Raw genomic sequence first — 17844 nt, forward strand, 5'->3', positions numbered from 1 at the left:
AACAAGATGAAAAGACAACCCTCAGAATGGGAGAAAATATTTGCAAATGAAGCAACTGACAAAGGATTAATCTCCAAAATTTACAAGCTGCTCATGCAGCTCAATATAAAAAAAAAAACCCAGTCCAAAAATGGGCAGAATACCCAAACAGACATTTCTCCAAAGAAGATATACAGATTGCCAACAAACACGTGAAAGGATGCTCAACATCACTAATCATTAGAGAAATGCAAATCAAAACTACAGTGAAGTATCACCTCACACCGGTCAGAATGGCCATCATCAAAAAATCTACAAACAATAAATGCTGGAGAGGGTGTGGATAAAGGGAAGCCTCTTGCACTGTTGGTGGGAATGTAAATTGATATAGCCACTATGAAGAACAGTATGGAGGTTTCTTAAAAAACTAAAAATAGAACTACCATACAACCCAGCAATCCCACTCCTGGGCGTATACCCTGAGGAAACCATAATTCAAAAAGAGTCATGTACCACAATGTTCATTGCAGCTCTGTTTACAATAGCCAGGAAATGGAAGCAACCTAGGTGTCCATCGACAGATGAATGGATAAAGAAGATGTGGCACATATATACAATGGAATATTAGCCATAAAAAGAAACCAAATTGAGTTATTTGTAGTGAGGTGGATGGACCTAGAGTCTGCTATATAGAGTGAAGTAAGTCAGAAAGAGAGAAACAAATACCATATGCTAACACATGTATATGGAATCTGAAAAAAAAAAAAAAGGTCCTGAAGAACCTAGGGGCAGGACTGGAATAAAGACTCAGACGTAGAGAATGGACTTGAGGACACTGGGAGGGGAAGGGTATGCTGAGATGAAGTGAGAGAGTGGCATGAACATATATACACTACCAAATGTAAAATAGCTAGCTGTTGGGAAGCAGCCACATAGCACAGGGAGATCAGCTCAGTGCTTTGTGTTCATCTAGAGGGGTGGGGTAGGGAGGGTGGGAGGGAGACACAAGAGGGAGGAGATATGGGGATATATGTATATGTATAGCTGATTCAGTTTGTTATACAGCAGAAACTAACACAATAGTGTAAAGCAATTATACTCCAATAAAGATGTTTTTAAAAAAATACCATAACCAAAAAAAATGAGTCATGTTGATAGTAGGAACCCCTGATGGGATGTGATGGGAAGAGCACTTTATCTCTGAGACACAAGAGGGAGTAGATATGGGGATATATGTATATGTATAGCTGATTCAGTTTGTTATACAGCAGAAACTAACACAATAGTGTAAAGCAATTATACTCCAATAAAGATGTTTTTAAAAAAATACCATAACCAAAAAAAATGAGTCATGTTGATAGTAGGAACCCCTGATGGGATGTGATGGGAAGAGCACTTTATCTCTGGTTTTCCTTCCCCAAACCCTTTATGCCAGTCAAGTCAAGCCATGAGCAAAACATCAAACAGATCCCAGCTGAGAGACAGTCTATGAAATACTCTCCAGAACTCCTCAAAACTCTGAAAGGTTATCAGAAACAAGGAAAGGCTGAGAAACTATCACAGCCAAGAGAAGCCTAAGGAGACGTTTACCTGACAATCAAACGTAATGGGGTGTCCTGTTATGGAAAAAAGGCATAATGTGAACAAAATGTGGACTTTAGTTAATAATCACGTATCACTATTGGTTCATTAATTGTAACACGTGTACCATATTAGTGTAAGATATTAATAAAGAAAATTGGGTGTGGTGTAAAAAAATATATATATGATGCAACAACTCTGAAGATCAGTTACTTTCAGTTCCCTAAAGTTGTTGGTGGTAGTTGTTTGGTGACTTTTCATTATAAAACTAATTCTGTAATGTCTATATTCTTTGTTGTGTGTGCTTTCTGCTTAGTGACCAACTAATGATTGGACTGAGGTTTCTTTAAATGTCTTCTCCCAGTCTTTGTCAAGAGACTGTGTGCATATTGGGGCACACCTTCAATGTTTAGCCAGGCAGTTGACAACTCTGAATTAACCTTCAGGTTCTGCTTGTACAGAGCCTGAAGGTCAGTCAGAGGTGAAAGATTAGGACCCTCTTAGGTTCTTCCTGAACATAGCCCTGGGCATGAGCATGACCTTCTAGATTTCAGGATATCCTTGAGCTTCTCTAAGCCCCTATGGACATCTCATTCCTTAGCTTTTCCTACTAAGTTTTTTGGGCAGCCTATTATTTGCCTTAACTGTCGTAGACTGCCTCAGGCAGCTATCAACTTAATTAGTTACCTCTAATTGTTTTTGACAGTGTTTCTGAGGATGGGGAGTATGTGCATGGAAGACTTTTTTGCACTGGGGAGCTCAGAATCAGGTCAGAGAAAGATAGTCTTCCCAGTGGCTGCCAGCCAACTCTGGTTCCAAGTTGCTGATGGGTGGGGGAATGGGAGGTGGGAAAAAGCCAAGTTAAAATACCACAAAGCTCGTTGTTGTTTTTCTTGAGTCAATACTCCCCAGATTGCTACAAGCCTTTGGTTAATTTCCAGAGTCCTGACAATTTTTGCCTTTTTGCTTTGGTGCTTTGATGGAGGACTTTTTGGAGGTCCTTTCTCCACTGTTTCTGCTGACGTCACTCCTGCTATTCCTTTTGAGAAGACTTATGCTTATTCCAATTCCTGTTCCTTTGTATGTGACCAGTTATAAGTGACAGGTTTTGTTGTTTTCTTTGTTTAATTGAAGTTTTTAAGATCTTCATCTCTGTTCTGAAATTTCATAATGATGTGACTTGATGTGAGCCTTTTTGTACCCATTGTACCCTTTCCTTTAGAATTTCCACTGTTTCTTTGAAATACTTTCTTCTTTACCGTTTCTCTTTCTGATAGTCATATTTCAAAGATGTTGGACTTCGTGAAATGGCCCTCTGATTTTTATCTTTTCTTCTTGTTTTTTGTATCTTGAACTTTTTTCATTCTACTTTGAGATTCTTTGACTTTGAATTCCCAACTCCTCTATTGAATTTTTATTTCTATTATAAATTTCCCAGGAACTTATTTTTTATTATTCCTTTTTTTTGTAGTATTCTGTTCTGGTTTCATCTTTTTTTAAAATCACTCTGAGGATAGTGATATTAGTTATTTTTTAAAAAATTAAAATGCTTCAGCTCTCTGTACTGTTTCCTGTGAATTCCTTTTTTCTGTTTATCCCTCTTGGCTATTCATATAAAAGAACGAGGCACAAATAAATATATGGGAATATTCTCTGCTGAAAAAGTAATGTGAATGTGTCACTTTTTTCCAGTCCAGATGCTAATGTGTGCCTACTTTTTGGTTAGTTATGTGTCATCTACTTGCTTATTACGGTCTGTTTGATTCAAAATAAGTCCCATATGTCTTCCGCTTTGGGGCATCAGTTGTGCTGCAGCATGGTCTTTCTCGTACCTTTTTCTGCTTGTGTTTCTTGTGCTTTAGCATGCTGGTCTGCAGCTGCTTTCCATTACTTGTGGTCATCCATCAGTATATGGATCAAGGTTCACTGAGCTCTTCAACACTCATCAGTGACTCATTCTGTGCTGGGGAACAGGCTTTGCTTAGGGACTCTATCTGGTATAAAGAAAGGTTCATAATAACCCAGCAATTCCACTCCTGGGTATATACCCCAAAAGCTTGAAAACAGGTATGTAAGCAAAAACTTATACATGAGTGTTCATAGAAACATTATTCACAGTAGCCAAAATCTAGAAACAACCCAGATGTTCATCGGCTGACGAATAGATAACAGAAATGTGGTACATCCATACAATGGAATATTATTTGGCCATAAAGGGAATGAGGTATTGGCTCATGCTACAACATGGATGCTACAACATTGAAAATAATATGCTAAGTGAAAGAAACTAATCACAAAAGGCCACCCATTATGATTTAATGTATATGAAAAGTCCAGAATAGACAAATATATAGGGACAAGAGATACATTAGTGGTTGCTTAGGAGTGTAATCAGTAAAGAGCCTGTGGTTTCATGAAAATACTCTAAAATTGACTGTGGTGGTGGTTGTACATACCTGTGAATGGAGGCATACCTTGTCTTATGGTGCTTCACTCTATTGTACTTTGCAGCATTATTGTAAAAAACTGAAGGTTTGTGGCAACCCTGTGTTGAGCAAGTCTGTTGGCATCATTTTTTGAACAGCATTTGCTCACTTCATTTCTCTGTGTCACATTTAGGTAATTCTTGCAATATTTCAAACTTTTTCATTATCGTGTTTATTATAGCGATCAGTGATCTTTGATATTCTAATTGTTTTTTGTTTTATATTTTAAAATTAATGTTTATGTACATTTTTTTAGACAATGCTGTTGCACACTTACTAGATTACAGGATAAGTGTTAACATAATTTTATAGGCACTGGGAAACCAGAAAACTCAAGTGACTCGTTTTATTGTGATATTTGCTTTATTGTGGTATCTGGACCTGAACTCACAATATCTCACAGGTATGCCTGTATGTTACAAACCATTGGGTTGTATACTTTAAATGGGTGAATAGTATGGTACGTGAATTATATTTCCATAAAGCTGTTTAAAAAAAGAAAGGCTTATAAGGGTTTTGAACAGACTGTTCCAGAAGCGTCTGTACAAGCCCTTAGCTATATCAGGTTCTCCTCACATCCAGGTCACATGACTGCATCTGCTCTTGTTAGCGCTTTCCATGTTAAATGCTTGCTTTAATTTTCTTCAGTAGAGCTTTCATCCCCGTCACTTACTCTAGACTTTTCAGGATCAAGGCCTGGGTTTTTTTTTCCCCCCATTCTTTTAGCTTGTTGAAATTATTGACTTTTTTTTTAACTTTTTATCCCTCTGCTAAAAATCCTGTGAAAGAAATTGGTTTTTTCTGACTTACAAGTCTAGCTACTGTTTCAGATTTGGTGTTTGGTCTATATTCAGTAAATAACATAAGTGTTATAGCCACATGTCTTATAAATTGAAACTTAAACGTCTTGGTTCATTCACTGTTGGCAATTTTACAAACCGGACCTTAAAAAGCTGTTGAATAAGAAACTTCAGGAGCTATGGGTGAATTCAGGATTAGTAAATTTCCTGCCTTCAGAACTGTCATCAAGTTAGTAGTGGTTCATTTCCCGTGGACCTGAAAATCCACATATATTAGCCCAGGGAGCCTAGTGTTATGGGAAACAGGACGTTAGGGATGGCAGGTCTCAGATGACATTGAGAGGTGGTGATTTCATGCACTGAGGAGAAAATTTTCAAAGTAATTGGCAAACTTCTCTTCCTCTGCCTTCCTGTTGACATTACTCCACACTGCCCTTCTCTTTCACAATCTCTTTCCTTTTCCTTGGTGTAGGCTTATGTTTCTATGATTCTTGATTTTTTTCTTCAAATAATCTTTAGAGTTTTTCAATTTTCACATCTCTTTCCCATTATATTTGTCATCAGAGTGCCATTCTTCTTGTCTTAAATATATGCAGACCAAACGTGTCTGTCTCTCCGTTATTCCCTCTGTCCCTTTTTGCCAAAGAACTCAGGTTGTTAATAACACCTGTTACAATTCTCTTGGAAACTCTTTTGACCACTTCAAAAATGTACTGGTTCCAGTTTATTGCATTTTTGGCTGCATAGCAAAAGCAGTTACCTTTATCAAATTTTAACTATATTTCCATGGCTTAGATTACCCCTTCACCTCTATGAGATGACACTTCTCAGAGTCACCCCTGGCCTTTCTGTTCCACTCTCTGCTTTTATCATACTAACCTAGGGCTAGAAATCACTTCTTGTTTCATACCTGCTGGATTGCTGTAGTGTTTCTGACCAAAAGGTTAAGGAAAATCAGGAAATATTTATTGAAGTGTACCTTTTTATCTTAGTATCTAATGTGTTGTTTACTTAATATTTATAGAACCACACTTCTGACTCATGTTACCAGTAAATGTGCAGCAGAGCATTAAATTAAAGGATGAATAATTAACAAGTTGATGGATCTCAGAAAATACCCAGAGCCCTTCATTCATCTTACTAAAATAAATGTCTTCACGGGGCTTGAATTCATAGCCAAGAACAATTTCAAGCATAATGCTACATATACAAGTTCTTAATAAAGTTCTTGTATATTTTTATACTGTAGTTATCTAATTATAGACATCAGAGGCCAGTCTTCAAATGATATTTCAAAGCAGATTTGTATTTTAAAAATTAAAATAGCTATGAATTTCCATTGTGAGAGTAATAGATGTGCACATAAAGATTTTTAGAGACTATATAAAAACTCAGCTATAAGCCATTCAAATTGGCTTTTTAATACATATCATTCCATACAGTTTTTATCTGTATATCTATATACATATGTTAAAAGCAGGTTTGTATATCACAACCATGTTAATATTATAGATAGAATCAATTTAGATTTTGTGACAGGGAAAATGGCTGAAGTAGATTAGAAGATAAGCTGTACGATAGCTAGGAAAACAAGTGCATGTTAACTGAAGGAAAACAATGAAGACAATCTAAATAAATTACTAAATTCAATCTACCATATGATTTGAGTTGGAAAATGACATAAGAACAATGTAAAGAACTATGTCCTTTATAACTCACCAGAAAGTTGTCTGGGAGACTATGCTGTGAAATTACTTGTAGATGAGACTCTAAAACACAATGAAATGGTTCTGTTTTTTTTCCTCCCTGAAAATGGAAATTATACTTTTTTTTTCCATAATAGAGGTAACTGTGGAAAAAAATTAAGAAACTAAAACCCCAAAAGAAGAAAGTCGCTCATAATTCCATTGACAATAGAATTATATTTTGTTAGACTTCTTTATAATTTTTGCAGAATTAGAATGTTGTAAATGCTTCTACTTTTTTTGCTACTTAACAATATTTTATGAGCCTCTCATGCCAGTACATACAGTTCTACCTAATATTTAGTGGCGAAATAGTATTCTGTTTTAGAATGTATGTTCGTGTACTTAAATAGCCCCCTATTTAGGTGGTAATCCAGTTTTAGCTGTTCTACACAGTGCTGTGATGGATATTCTCATACATACTTAGCATGCGTTTCAGATTATTTCCTCAGGATAAACATTGTTGTGTCAAAGGGTACATGCGTGTTTCATCTGGTTGCCAAACTGCCTGCCAGAAAGGAATTACAAATTTATTGTTACATCCAAGCTAAGCTAAGCCTATATGCCCCATTATGTGCTGTACTGCATCATTAGTGTGACTGCAATAATTACACAAAGCCACAGCATTGAAATTTGTATTACAGTGGAGTTCCTATGTTTTAGAATTCTACATATTAGAGGGGGTGAGTCCAGCAGTGAGGGGAATGTTTACATTCGAAACTTGGATCTCATGGTATTCATTTTGGAAAGCAGAGTTCTTCAGCCAGCAGTTAAATGGTGACACAGCATGTGTTGGTATTTTGCTGTTTTGGGGACTTGGTGACAGGCCATGATCCTTTATTACCTTAGATGAGTGACCGAGGAGGTGGTGTTCCTCTGAGGAAAATTGACCGACTCTTCAACTACATGTATTCAACTGCACCCCGGCCTCGTGTTGAGACGTCCCGAGCAGTGCCCTTGGTATGTGATCAAGAAATTGTGAAGCAGGTTTTTGTGACTTGTCATAAAATAAGTTACCACATAAATCAGTTAAGCCATTGTGTAGGTTTCACCACAAGGACGAAAGGAAGCTATTAGGGGGGGAAAACCCCCACTTTCCTCTAAATTTACAGTTTTTAAAATGCTTTTTATAAAAATGATAAGAGCATAGGACAAGGAGTATGGTTTTAGAGTTCTTGTTGCCAAGGTTAGTAGTGGTGTGTCAGTAGTTTCCATGTGGTAAACCACATTTTGATATACTATCTCTAATGTGAAGCCTAAATTACGAGCTTTACTAGTACTTGGTTTAATCTTCAGTGTTTGTGGTTTTTTTCCCCTCAAGTACTTGTAATTAGAAAGGCTACATGTTTGAGACTGAGAAGTATGACTAGAGCTCTGATCAGTTTAATTGCCAACCTGAAAATGGCTCAAATGATAATTGCGTTGATGGGTTTTTTAATTGATCATAGTCACCTATTTTCAGGTTTTAATAAGGTTAGCTTTTGAATGGACTCATTCATGGTCCTCCAACACCCAGAAAAGCGCTTTGCCAAATCTCTTACCTGTAATTCTGGAAAAACTCTTGTTCTTCCAGGCTTTGAAGGTTCTCTGGCATATACACTGGAGTTATACTGTAACGTGATTAAAAACAGTATAAGATGGGTCTGTTTTAGACTCTTTCCTAGGAAGTTACTAAAAGGACTTCATTCTTATTGCACAGCACATTCTAGTTACACAGCACAGATTCTGTAGCTACAACTGTAATACAGTTCATGTCTTACCAAACTTTTAAAATGATTGCTCTAGGAATGTGCTTTTCAAGTTGAGATATGGGTAGGCATCCATGTGTCATGGGACAGAAAAGATCAAATAAACACCAGTATCTTCTTAGATTCTGATTTTACTCTAAGAAGTGGAGAAAAGGGATATGCTGCTTTTGTAGTGAACAAACATTGTAGAATTTTTGTGGAGAGCGAGCAGCATAGTGTACTAGTCCAGACTCTGAATCTAAACTGTCTGGTCCATTCTCAGCTCTACTACATCCTAGCTGTGTAGCCTTGGGAATATTTTTGACCTTTCAATACAATAGTTTCCCCAGCTTTAAATTTCGAATTATGGACTTCCCTGGTGGTCCAATAGTTAAGACTCAGTGCTTCCACTGCAGGGGGCACGGGTTCCATCCCTGGTTGGGGAACTAAAATCCCACATGCAGCGTGGTATGGCAAAAAAAAAAAAAAAAAAAAAAAAATACTATAAAGATTGAGTTAATATATATCTAAAATGCTTTTTATAGTACCTGGCACATAGTAAATGCCATGTAAGTGTTTGTTTAGGATGCAAAATTTACTTGAATTTTTAAGAAAACAGGAGGCTTGATGTGGCCAGGCTGCCCATACACCTACACAGCCTTACCGAGGGTAGGCCTATTGTTAAGCTTTTACAGAGCCTCATTCCTGATGTCATGACCCCTTTGTAAGTGGACCCAGTAGGCAAGCACTCGTGCAGCTGGGGAAAGGCTGCTTGACCTCCACAGGAGTGGTCATCAGGTCATACCTGATTACTGAGAGCTTCCTCCACGTGGATGCCTTCTGGTGGGCATCTACATGGATGGAATGTGTTCACACTGTAAGCCTGTTCAGAGAGGACTGTCCACATTTCCCTCTTCCAGACCTTCTCTGTTAATCCAGTTTTGTTCTTTCCAAGTCTCTGACCAGCCAGCCCGTTTGCCACTGCCCATGGTCCATGTAGGTGTTCCACTTTGAATTCCACCCACTGGCAGGATTTGCTTTCACTCCTGTCTTTCAGACCCGGCCCTGAGAGAGGCTGTAGTGAAAGGGCAGTCCACTTTTGGCTGGTGTGGGACACTGTGTAGATCCAGCAGTGGACCAGGCCCATGCTGTTTTACTTTTATGTTAACTACTTATAGGGGAAGCCTGATGGGTCCACAGGTGTGGTAGGTTCGGGGAGAGGCAGTGATAAATTAGATCAGGTACCATGGAATCCTGAGCCACCTGCTCAATGCAGTTTTCTTGGGGCCATTTCTAGAGCCACTTAATGTATCAGTCAGGGTCCCACCTGGAAAGAGATAGCTCAAATTATAATTCAAGGAAGGCTTATCTACGAAGAGACAAATTATAGAAATAGGGGTGGGATAGCACAGGAATCCTGGCTAGCAGCAGCAGAGCTGTCACCACCCTGACTCAAGGGGAGAAGGGGAAGTTAGCAGAACCCAGAAGGGAAAGTTGCAGAGCAGCTGCTTACTCTCCAGGGACCCAGCCTGCCCAGGGGAAGCAACCTCAGTGAGAAAGAAGCAGGGGATGAACACCCTGACTTGACTCCCTTGGAACTCCTACTGGGTTCCCCATTGGCTAGACCCACTGGAACCAGAGGGCACAGAAATCCACTGACATCTGTTCAGGTCGGCCTCCCAGGGCAAGGAGAATTGTGGAGAATGGATAGCTGATTTGGAGGGGTAAACAGAAACTCTGGTTTAAAAAAATCAAGTAATAAATGATAGAGGTAGATAAGGCCAGAGCCTGGATTTGTTAATAGCACTGATTCCTGAATCCACATACACTCTTTACTGAAGTACTATATGGAATGTCATTGAACATCTGAGTTGGTGATAAAACCCTTTTTTACATTTATCCAAATGTTCTTCTTGTATTAAAGAATTGGTAGGATTTATCCAGGTAAAGAAGGCCATTCCAGATACTGGGAACAGAATGAACAGACACAGATGTGAAAAATAACATGATTTGTTTGAGGAACTTAGGAGCAGGAGATTTACTTCAGCTGGACTGGAAAGTGGGTGGCACAGACCTGATCTTACAGTCTTGAAAGCTCTTTTTTAGAGGCTTGGATTTTTAGGCAGTGGGTTGGGATGATGGGGGTGGGGTGGGTTTTGGGGTGCTGTGAAGATTTTTAAGCAGGGGAAGTGACCTGTCAGTGAGAATTAAAAGAGAACTATTAGGGATCTCTTCAGGTTCAGAACACGGGCTGCAATTCATGGTGTGAAGCCATGACATATCTGTTAGGCTGCCACCAGGCTTTTTCTACTCTTGCTCCTGAGAGAGAACATGTTTTATGTAGTATCACCGAAAGCAGTATTGGGATGCTCTGGAGCAGGGCAATAAAGAAGAGAAACGTGCTTCTTCTAGACCCCCACAGGTCGTTTTATACAAATAAGAAGAATGAGGAATTTTAAATGACCAGAGGGAAGCCGTCTAATGTAGTACTCAACTGGGCTGCAGCTTGATCATTTTTAATACTTAGGTATTAACTGATCTTTTAGATGTGGGCTCTGATAGCCCTGGGATACTCCAATGACATTTATTTTAATTAGAGAAGTATTTCAGTGTTTGGCTTTCCGAATAGAATTTCATTTTTCTCATCAAACAGGCCGGTTTTGGTTACGGATTGCCCATATCACGCCTTTATGCACAGTACTTCCAAGGAGACCTAAAGCTGTATTCCCTAGAGGGCTATGGGACAGATGCAGTTATCTACATTAAGGTAATGACCATAGTCTTCTGGACTTAATGATACTTCTTTGATTATAAGATGCCAATATTTAACTGTAATGAAATTTTCTTCTACCTCGTGCTATTAAAATATAAAAATGTTTTTATAACAAAGATCTCATCTGTTTTGACAAATGATCTCTTTGACTATGGGTAAGAAATGCTCATCTATAATGATCAGGACTTTATTAATAGAAAAAAAAAACTGGGTTAAAGTGGGGAGTCAAAAACTTATGTTAAAATTAAATTTGTAAGATAAGACACATGAATTGACATTGATTCACCAGCCTTTTGATGTACTTGCTGAGGCCTTTCATTTGCATATAGGTCTGCAGATTGAAGTTTCAGTTGTCTTTCTTGCAGAAGCTATACTTACAATACATTATTTTGGTTTCTTTAATCAAAGAAACAGCCAAGTGCATAATCCTTGTTGATTATTATGCAGTTCCTTACAGTTGTCTTCTGATTTGACAGCAATTTTTATGTGGCTTTCCTTCATGAGTCTTTATGAAACATTCATCTTAGTTTTCAAAGAACCTCCCCCTGCCCATTTTTTGTGCTTTGTTAAAAGCAATACTTAGATTAAATTACAGTGACAGATTTAAGTATATTAACAGATTTAGGAACAATTACAGGTGACTCTTGGTAAGCATATAGTTCACCTGGTGGAAACAGACTTGCCTGGGTTGTTTCATGTGTTTATCTGACAAATCAGTATAAATTACAGAGATAGAAAGCACTGGATTAGTTCAGCAGTGGGCTGTTGGTACCTAATTTTTTAGCGACGCTAGTTTCTTGTTCTGGCCACTAGATGGCACGTATTTTATAGGAAATGCTAAAGACTTTACATTAGAAAAAGTAAAATTTGTCTGAAAAGGTTAAGTTCTTTCAAGATAATTTTCTTTTAAACCATCTCAATTGTGAGGAACTTAAAAACATTGCCTTCATGATGCCCTTTTTATCATCAAATGTAACATTTTTGTTTGAGTCTATAGATCAAGGAGTTCCAGCATAAAGAGAATATGATGCATAGGTGAAAGGTTTCTAGCTCCATTTTGGAAAAAAATAGAATACATGAAGTCTTATAGAATAATTGAGGTCCTTCCTTACTATTATTGTAATGAAACTTCCAGTTCAATATTTTCTACATCTTGGGGAATACCTGTGGCTTAAGGTTGAAATCCTATGAAAATATCCTAATTTGAAGATAATGAGGAACATAGTTTATCTCAGTGATACACGGGAAGCTGAAATAGAACGGTGAATTAATTGTGATAATATGTTGGAAACATGAAATTACAATCAGCCCTCTGTATCCCCGGGTTCCATATCTATAGATCCGAACACGAATCAAAAATATTTGAAGAAAAAAGAAATTCCAGAAAGTTGCAAAAAGCAGAACTTGAATTTGCTACACATCAGCAACTATTTACATAATACCTACATCATATTTGTATAGCATTTACGTTGTATTGTTATAGAGGATTTAAAGTATACAGGAGGATATGTAAAGATGATATGCAGATACTACAGCATTTTATATAAGCGACTTGTGCATGGGCAGACTTTGGTATGCGTGCGGGGGTGGGGGGGTGATACAGAGGGTCAGCTATGCATGATGCAGAAATCATGTATGCTGTAACTAAAATTAGTGACTTTAATGTAGGAGAAGACACAGGCTCAAACCCAGATTTCATTAAATGATTGTACAATTTACATATGTTAAGGTACATATGTGAATTTTTATGCTTTTACACTTAACTGACTTTTTCAGTTAGACATTCTTATAAAACATGACGAACAGAAGTTGGTTATCACACGTGTGTAAAACTTCAGTCCAGCAGCTCCCAGGCTGGCTGGAGAATTACCACAAGCAATAAACTCAACATGCACATCAAGCAGTTGCCATAGGCTTCGTAAATAACACGTTTCAAATATGTGCTCTATTTTAAAATGTATGTAGATGGTCTTATGTTTGATAAAATACAAATCCAATAAAGTATTGTTTAATTTGTAGTAACCTTTTTGCCATTGTAGATTTTCTCAAATAATGCATTCTAAAAAAATGCCTGATTTAGGTCCTGCTTTGACTTTCAGGCTCTGTCAACAGAATCAATAGAAAGACTCCCGGTGTATAACAAAGCTGCCTGGAAGCATTACAACACCAACCACGAGGCTGATGACTGGTGTGTTCCCAGCAGAGAACCAAAAGACATGACGACATTCCGCAGTGCCTAGACACACTTGGGACCCCTGGAAAATCCAGATGTGGTTTTTTATTAAATTTGGAAGGGATGGTGTTCAGAACTACATTATACCAAATACTTCATGTGTCGTTTTCACAGTTAACTATTTGGGTAGATAAAATAAGTGGTAAGTTAAATTCCATTTATGCCCGTTAAATCTCCTAAAGGATGAAGTTGTACCTATTTTACACTTAAATTTTCACAGTTAATTGAACATTTTTAAACAACTGTAGTTCTGGTCAACTTTCTCTTTACGGTAGACTTCAGAAGGGTAGAAGTCTTTGGGTTTCTACAGGAAGCTGTGTAGTTTTTTAAGAAATACTTTTATGTCTGCTAGAAACATTTCCTTAATATCAATTAGCCAGTTAGCCATCTTTCTGTTTTAGAGGAGTTCTGCTAGCCTTTATTTAGTAATGACAGATGTAATAAGATGATCTACAGATTTACATGACTGACTACAATTAAAGCAGTAAACAGTTGCCCTATTAAGTGTAGAACCAGCCACCTTTCAGCATCTACATGCATTGTCTTCACTTTGAAGTTAATTTATCATGTTTTAATTTTATTGCAAAGGATTGTAATGATTGATTTCCTATGCAACTAAGCCAAGATCATGGGCAATCTACTTTGAATATGCTTATGAGTAATGCAGTTGGAAATTTTTATACTAAAACCTAACAGCTGCTAAAATTCTAAATTGAATTTAAGAAATTGAGGGCAGAACAGTGAGTCCCAAAAACTGTACTAATGATTGTTGAGATTACCTGGGGGAGCTTTTGAGAAAGTTTTTCTGAGTCTTACTCCAGACATACAGAATCAGACTCTGCGGCTGGAGCCCAAGAATCTCAATTTTTATAACACTTCCTAGATGAGTCTGATGCCTCACCTAGTTAGGAAGCCACACTTTTAAAGTGAGTAATGATGATACCACATTTGCTAACATAACAGATCTTTAGATTTTGGTTTTCACCTATTGAAAGGTCAGACTTCTAGACTCCAGGAACAAACTGGTACAATTAGAAGCATAATTGGAAGCAAGAGACAAGTTGGCTACAGAAGAGTCAGGTAACCAAAGGATTAGAATCATAAATGCACAGGTATTGACAAGAAACATGTTTTGAAAAATATCTATACTTTATCAGGAAAAAGTCACCTTGGGCTTATCACATTCGAATGTTTGCATTCGAATGTTAATTTGTAGTATACAAATTTTTGGTATATTCAGTATATTATGATAACTCTGTTGGGCTTTAAGACAGAGATACCAAACAAGTGGTATCATCTTCGTTTTTGAGACTCAGAGTATAGCCCAAAGCTGCCCAGAATTAGAGTGAGGGCTCAAGCTGTATCTGCTGATCACTGTCAGTCGCCTGGTCTAAGAGACCATGAAAGTCAGGAGACTAAGTTGTTAGTCTTACCTCATCTTTTAAAGGTGACAGGGAAGTACACTGAAAATAAATTTTAAAGTAAGATTTTAAATGTTTAAAGAACAGCTTTACTACTTAAATGGGGAACTTTATCTGGTAAATACATTGAGTTGAAACACCTCATTCTCAAAAGGATTATGTAAGCTTAACAGTGCTATACACATTTGTAAGTTGGAAGGGATGTTAAAGGGCCGTTAGCCCAGGACTCTCACATAAGAGATGAGGATCCTGAAACTTGGGGTGTGTGGGGTTTGCCCAGGGCTGATTAGTTGATGTGACCAAATGTTGGAAAAAGATCTTTTACCTATTACTCCTTAAGTATGGATTTTATGATGAACAATAGGATATGCTAGTGGATGATTTATATTAGTTCAATGTGTCACAGTTTTTTTTAGCTTAAAATTACACTTTTCTTGTAATGATGAAATAGTTTTGAATCCTGTGAATCAAAGTATTCACTTTCTTTCCTAAATGAGACATTTGTACAACTGACATAAATTTGATGTTTTTACTTATGATCCACCCACACACACAAAAAAAGTTTCTCTATTTAAGAGCTAAGAAATTGTGTTTTCAAAGGAAGAGTGAAATCTTTCTTTTCCTTTAGCTTCTTTTTAAGGTATAATGGCTTTTTCACTTCGTTACTGTGATAAGGGACACGAAGTTACATACAAAAATATTTGGGGGAATGCTTTCTCCTAGTTGGTTTTAAATTATTGTGCTACCTGAAAAGTTTTTAGATTCTTACACTATTTTTCCCCACCAGCATTTAATATGATGCCATGTAGATTTTTTAAATATACTAAAAGATAAGAAATGGATACTAAGTGATTTTTGTAACCTGGGCATTTAATGAATATGCCAACATTTTTTTTAGGAAGAATCACAAAAAGTATTCTGCCCTGTACTTAAAATACTAGCTGGCTTTAGATGTCTTCATACTTAATGGTAATCACTTTCTTGCACTGTGAAGTTTTTACACGAAGATGTTGAAGTGGCAGTCTACCCTATTATTTTATAAAATGTTTTGCATATGGCAGTAAGCTGAAAACATGGATCAACTCTTATTCTGAAAATAAATTGACCCAATTTAGGTTTTCTTTAATATAATTGTTTTTTAAAATAAAGGTCTCTTTCATCATCAAGGGTCAGCTTTCTGTAAACATTCAAAAAGTCGAAGCTAGGTGGCTCACAGTGCACCTCACTATGCTTGGTAAAGGAAGCGTTTAGATATTCTAATTGCGAAAGCAGGCAGTAGTTTGTATGGTTTGAGTTATGCTAGATTTTCATTATCCAAACATCCACAGATGACTGACTGACTGCATAAATGAACATCTTCTCTTATGTGATTTTCAAGAGGTTATGTTAGTATACTCTTTGAATAACTTTTCACAATATAAGTAATATAGGAAAAGTCTTAATTTAACCAGCATTACTCTCTGCTTGTACCAGCCAACAGTCAAAATTAAACTCCTCTAGTCAAAGAAAGATAGGTTCCTGTCCTGTTCCTGATCAATGGGATGTGACCATCAATCTTCCCTTCATTATTAAAGCCAACAAGTTCCATAAAAGGACTGCATAGGTAAAGAACCAGGGAAACAGACTACTAGTGTTAGGGTCCCTCTGTGGCCTTGTGAACAGCCAATCAGAGAGGAAGCCAAAAAAAAAAAAAACCAAGTTCAGTTTGCATCTTCAGTTGCTGTGCCATAAATGTGACGTTTTAAACAGATGAGTAATCAGGGTTGAGTTAAGCTGGTTTGCAAATACTGTATATGATTAACTTCTGGCCCCCAAAATTAAATTTTCTTATAGTCAAACTGAATGCACTTGAAAAAATGTGGCGTGAAATATTTTATGTATGGCAAAAAAGAACGCACTGCTGGTTTGCTTAGTCCTGGCATTCTTAAATTACTGCACCTTTTGTTCCGTTTACACGTTTGGAAATAATTGGGCATACACTACCCACTCTTCACGTTTCTTCAGCAGTCATTAACCATAGGCTTTTAATAGCGAGAGACAAGATTGCCAGCTTTTTCAAATTTATGACATGAGATGACCATAAAATTGGGTGGCCATAAAATTCTATATTATTATAGATATAAAACCATTGGGGGAGGGAGGATCAAGATGTTGGAGTAGGAGGATGTGGAGCTCACCTACCACCATAAACACATCAAAAATACACCTGCATGTGGAACAATTCTCACATAAAACCAACTGGAAACTGGCAGAAGATCTCTTACACAACCAAAGCTGCAGAAACGATTTTCCATGTAATTGGGTAGGACCAAACACATAAAAAAAAAAGGCATCAGGATGGGACCAGAACCCCTGGGAGGGATCTGTGAAGGAGGAAAGGTCCACATGGGCAGGCTCTCACTCTGGGGAGCCCCCTTGCCTGCTGGGAGAGGCTGGAGTGGCCTGGACTCTGATTGCAGGGAGTGTGTGCATGCTGACTTGTCTAGCAGTCAGGGTGGAGGGACACCAGTACTGACAGCTGCCACCTACTGCCCTTCCCAGTCCCAAAGGTGTGCAGAGCAGGGCTGCTAGAACGCACACTGGGAAGATGCTGAATCTCGGGCAGATAGGTCCTGGGATAGGACTCTGTCTAACTGCATGGAGACAGCCTGGAGGGCCTGGGGTGTGGTCTAGGCCAAACCTCAGAGCTCATTGTCAGCCCGTGAACAGCGGGTCACAGGTCCATCATCGGAACCCACTGCCAGCACACACACACAGTGCTGCTACAGAGACGCATCTCTCTGTGCAGACAGTCCCCGGGAAGGAATACACAGCAGTTTGTTTCCCAGTGGGAGCTCTCCAGTTCCACCCACCCCACACTGTAACCTGGGGCCAGATCTGGGGCGGACAGGTCCTGGGAGAGGCCTGTCATGGAGGCAGCCCAAGTCCCAGGCAGCAGCACAAACACCTCCATTTCTGCAGCCACAGCACCAGCCCACCCCACACTACAGCCTAGCACTAGGTCTGGGATGAACGTAACGGAGAAAGCGACACGACATTGGGCTGCTTCCAGGCAGAACTGAATATACCTGCATGGGCAGCACATAGGTTTGCTGTGAC

The 17844-nt window shown here is 38.2% G+C and overlaps 1 protein-coding gene across 3 annotated transcripts in view; it reads left to right on the forward strand.

The window, feature by feature from the left end:
• Positions 1-15386, forward strand: part of PDK1 (pyruvate dehydrogenase kinase 1) — a 46328-nt gene extending 30942 nt beyond the window's left edge. For 2 of the 3 annotated variants that reach the window (XM_028479128.2, XM_024122295.3), the window contains 3 exons: positions 7441-7551; positions 10972-11085; positions 13191-15386. In XM_028479128.2, the coding sequence (XP_028334929.1) occupies positions 7441-7551; positions 10972-11085; positions 13191-13331 (366 nt within the window). In that variant the 3' untranslated portion in view covers positions 13332-15386. Of the gene's footprint in view, positions 1-1414; positions 1573-7440; positions 7552-10971; positions 11086-13190 lie in introns of those variants that run through there. The other variant, XM_055088553.1, reaches the window with a different exon arrangement.
• Positions 15387-17844: the final 2458 nt, after the last annotated feature.

The sequence above is a fragment of the Physeter macrocephalus genome, chromosome 2, assembly GCF_002837175.3.
Source record: "Physeter macrocephalus isolate SW-GA chromosome 2, ASM283717v5, whole genome shotgun sequence".
In the NCBI taxonomy this organism is placed as follows: domain Eukaryota; kingdom Metazoa; phylum Chordata; class Mammalia; order Artiodactyla; family Physeteridae; genus Physeter; species Physeter macrocephalus.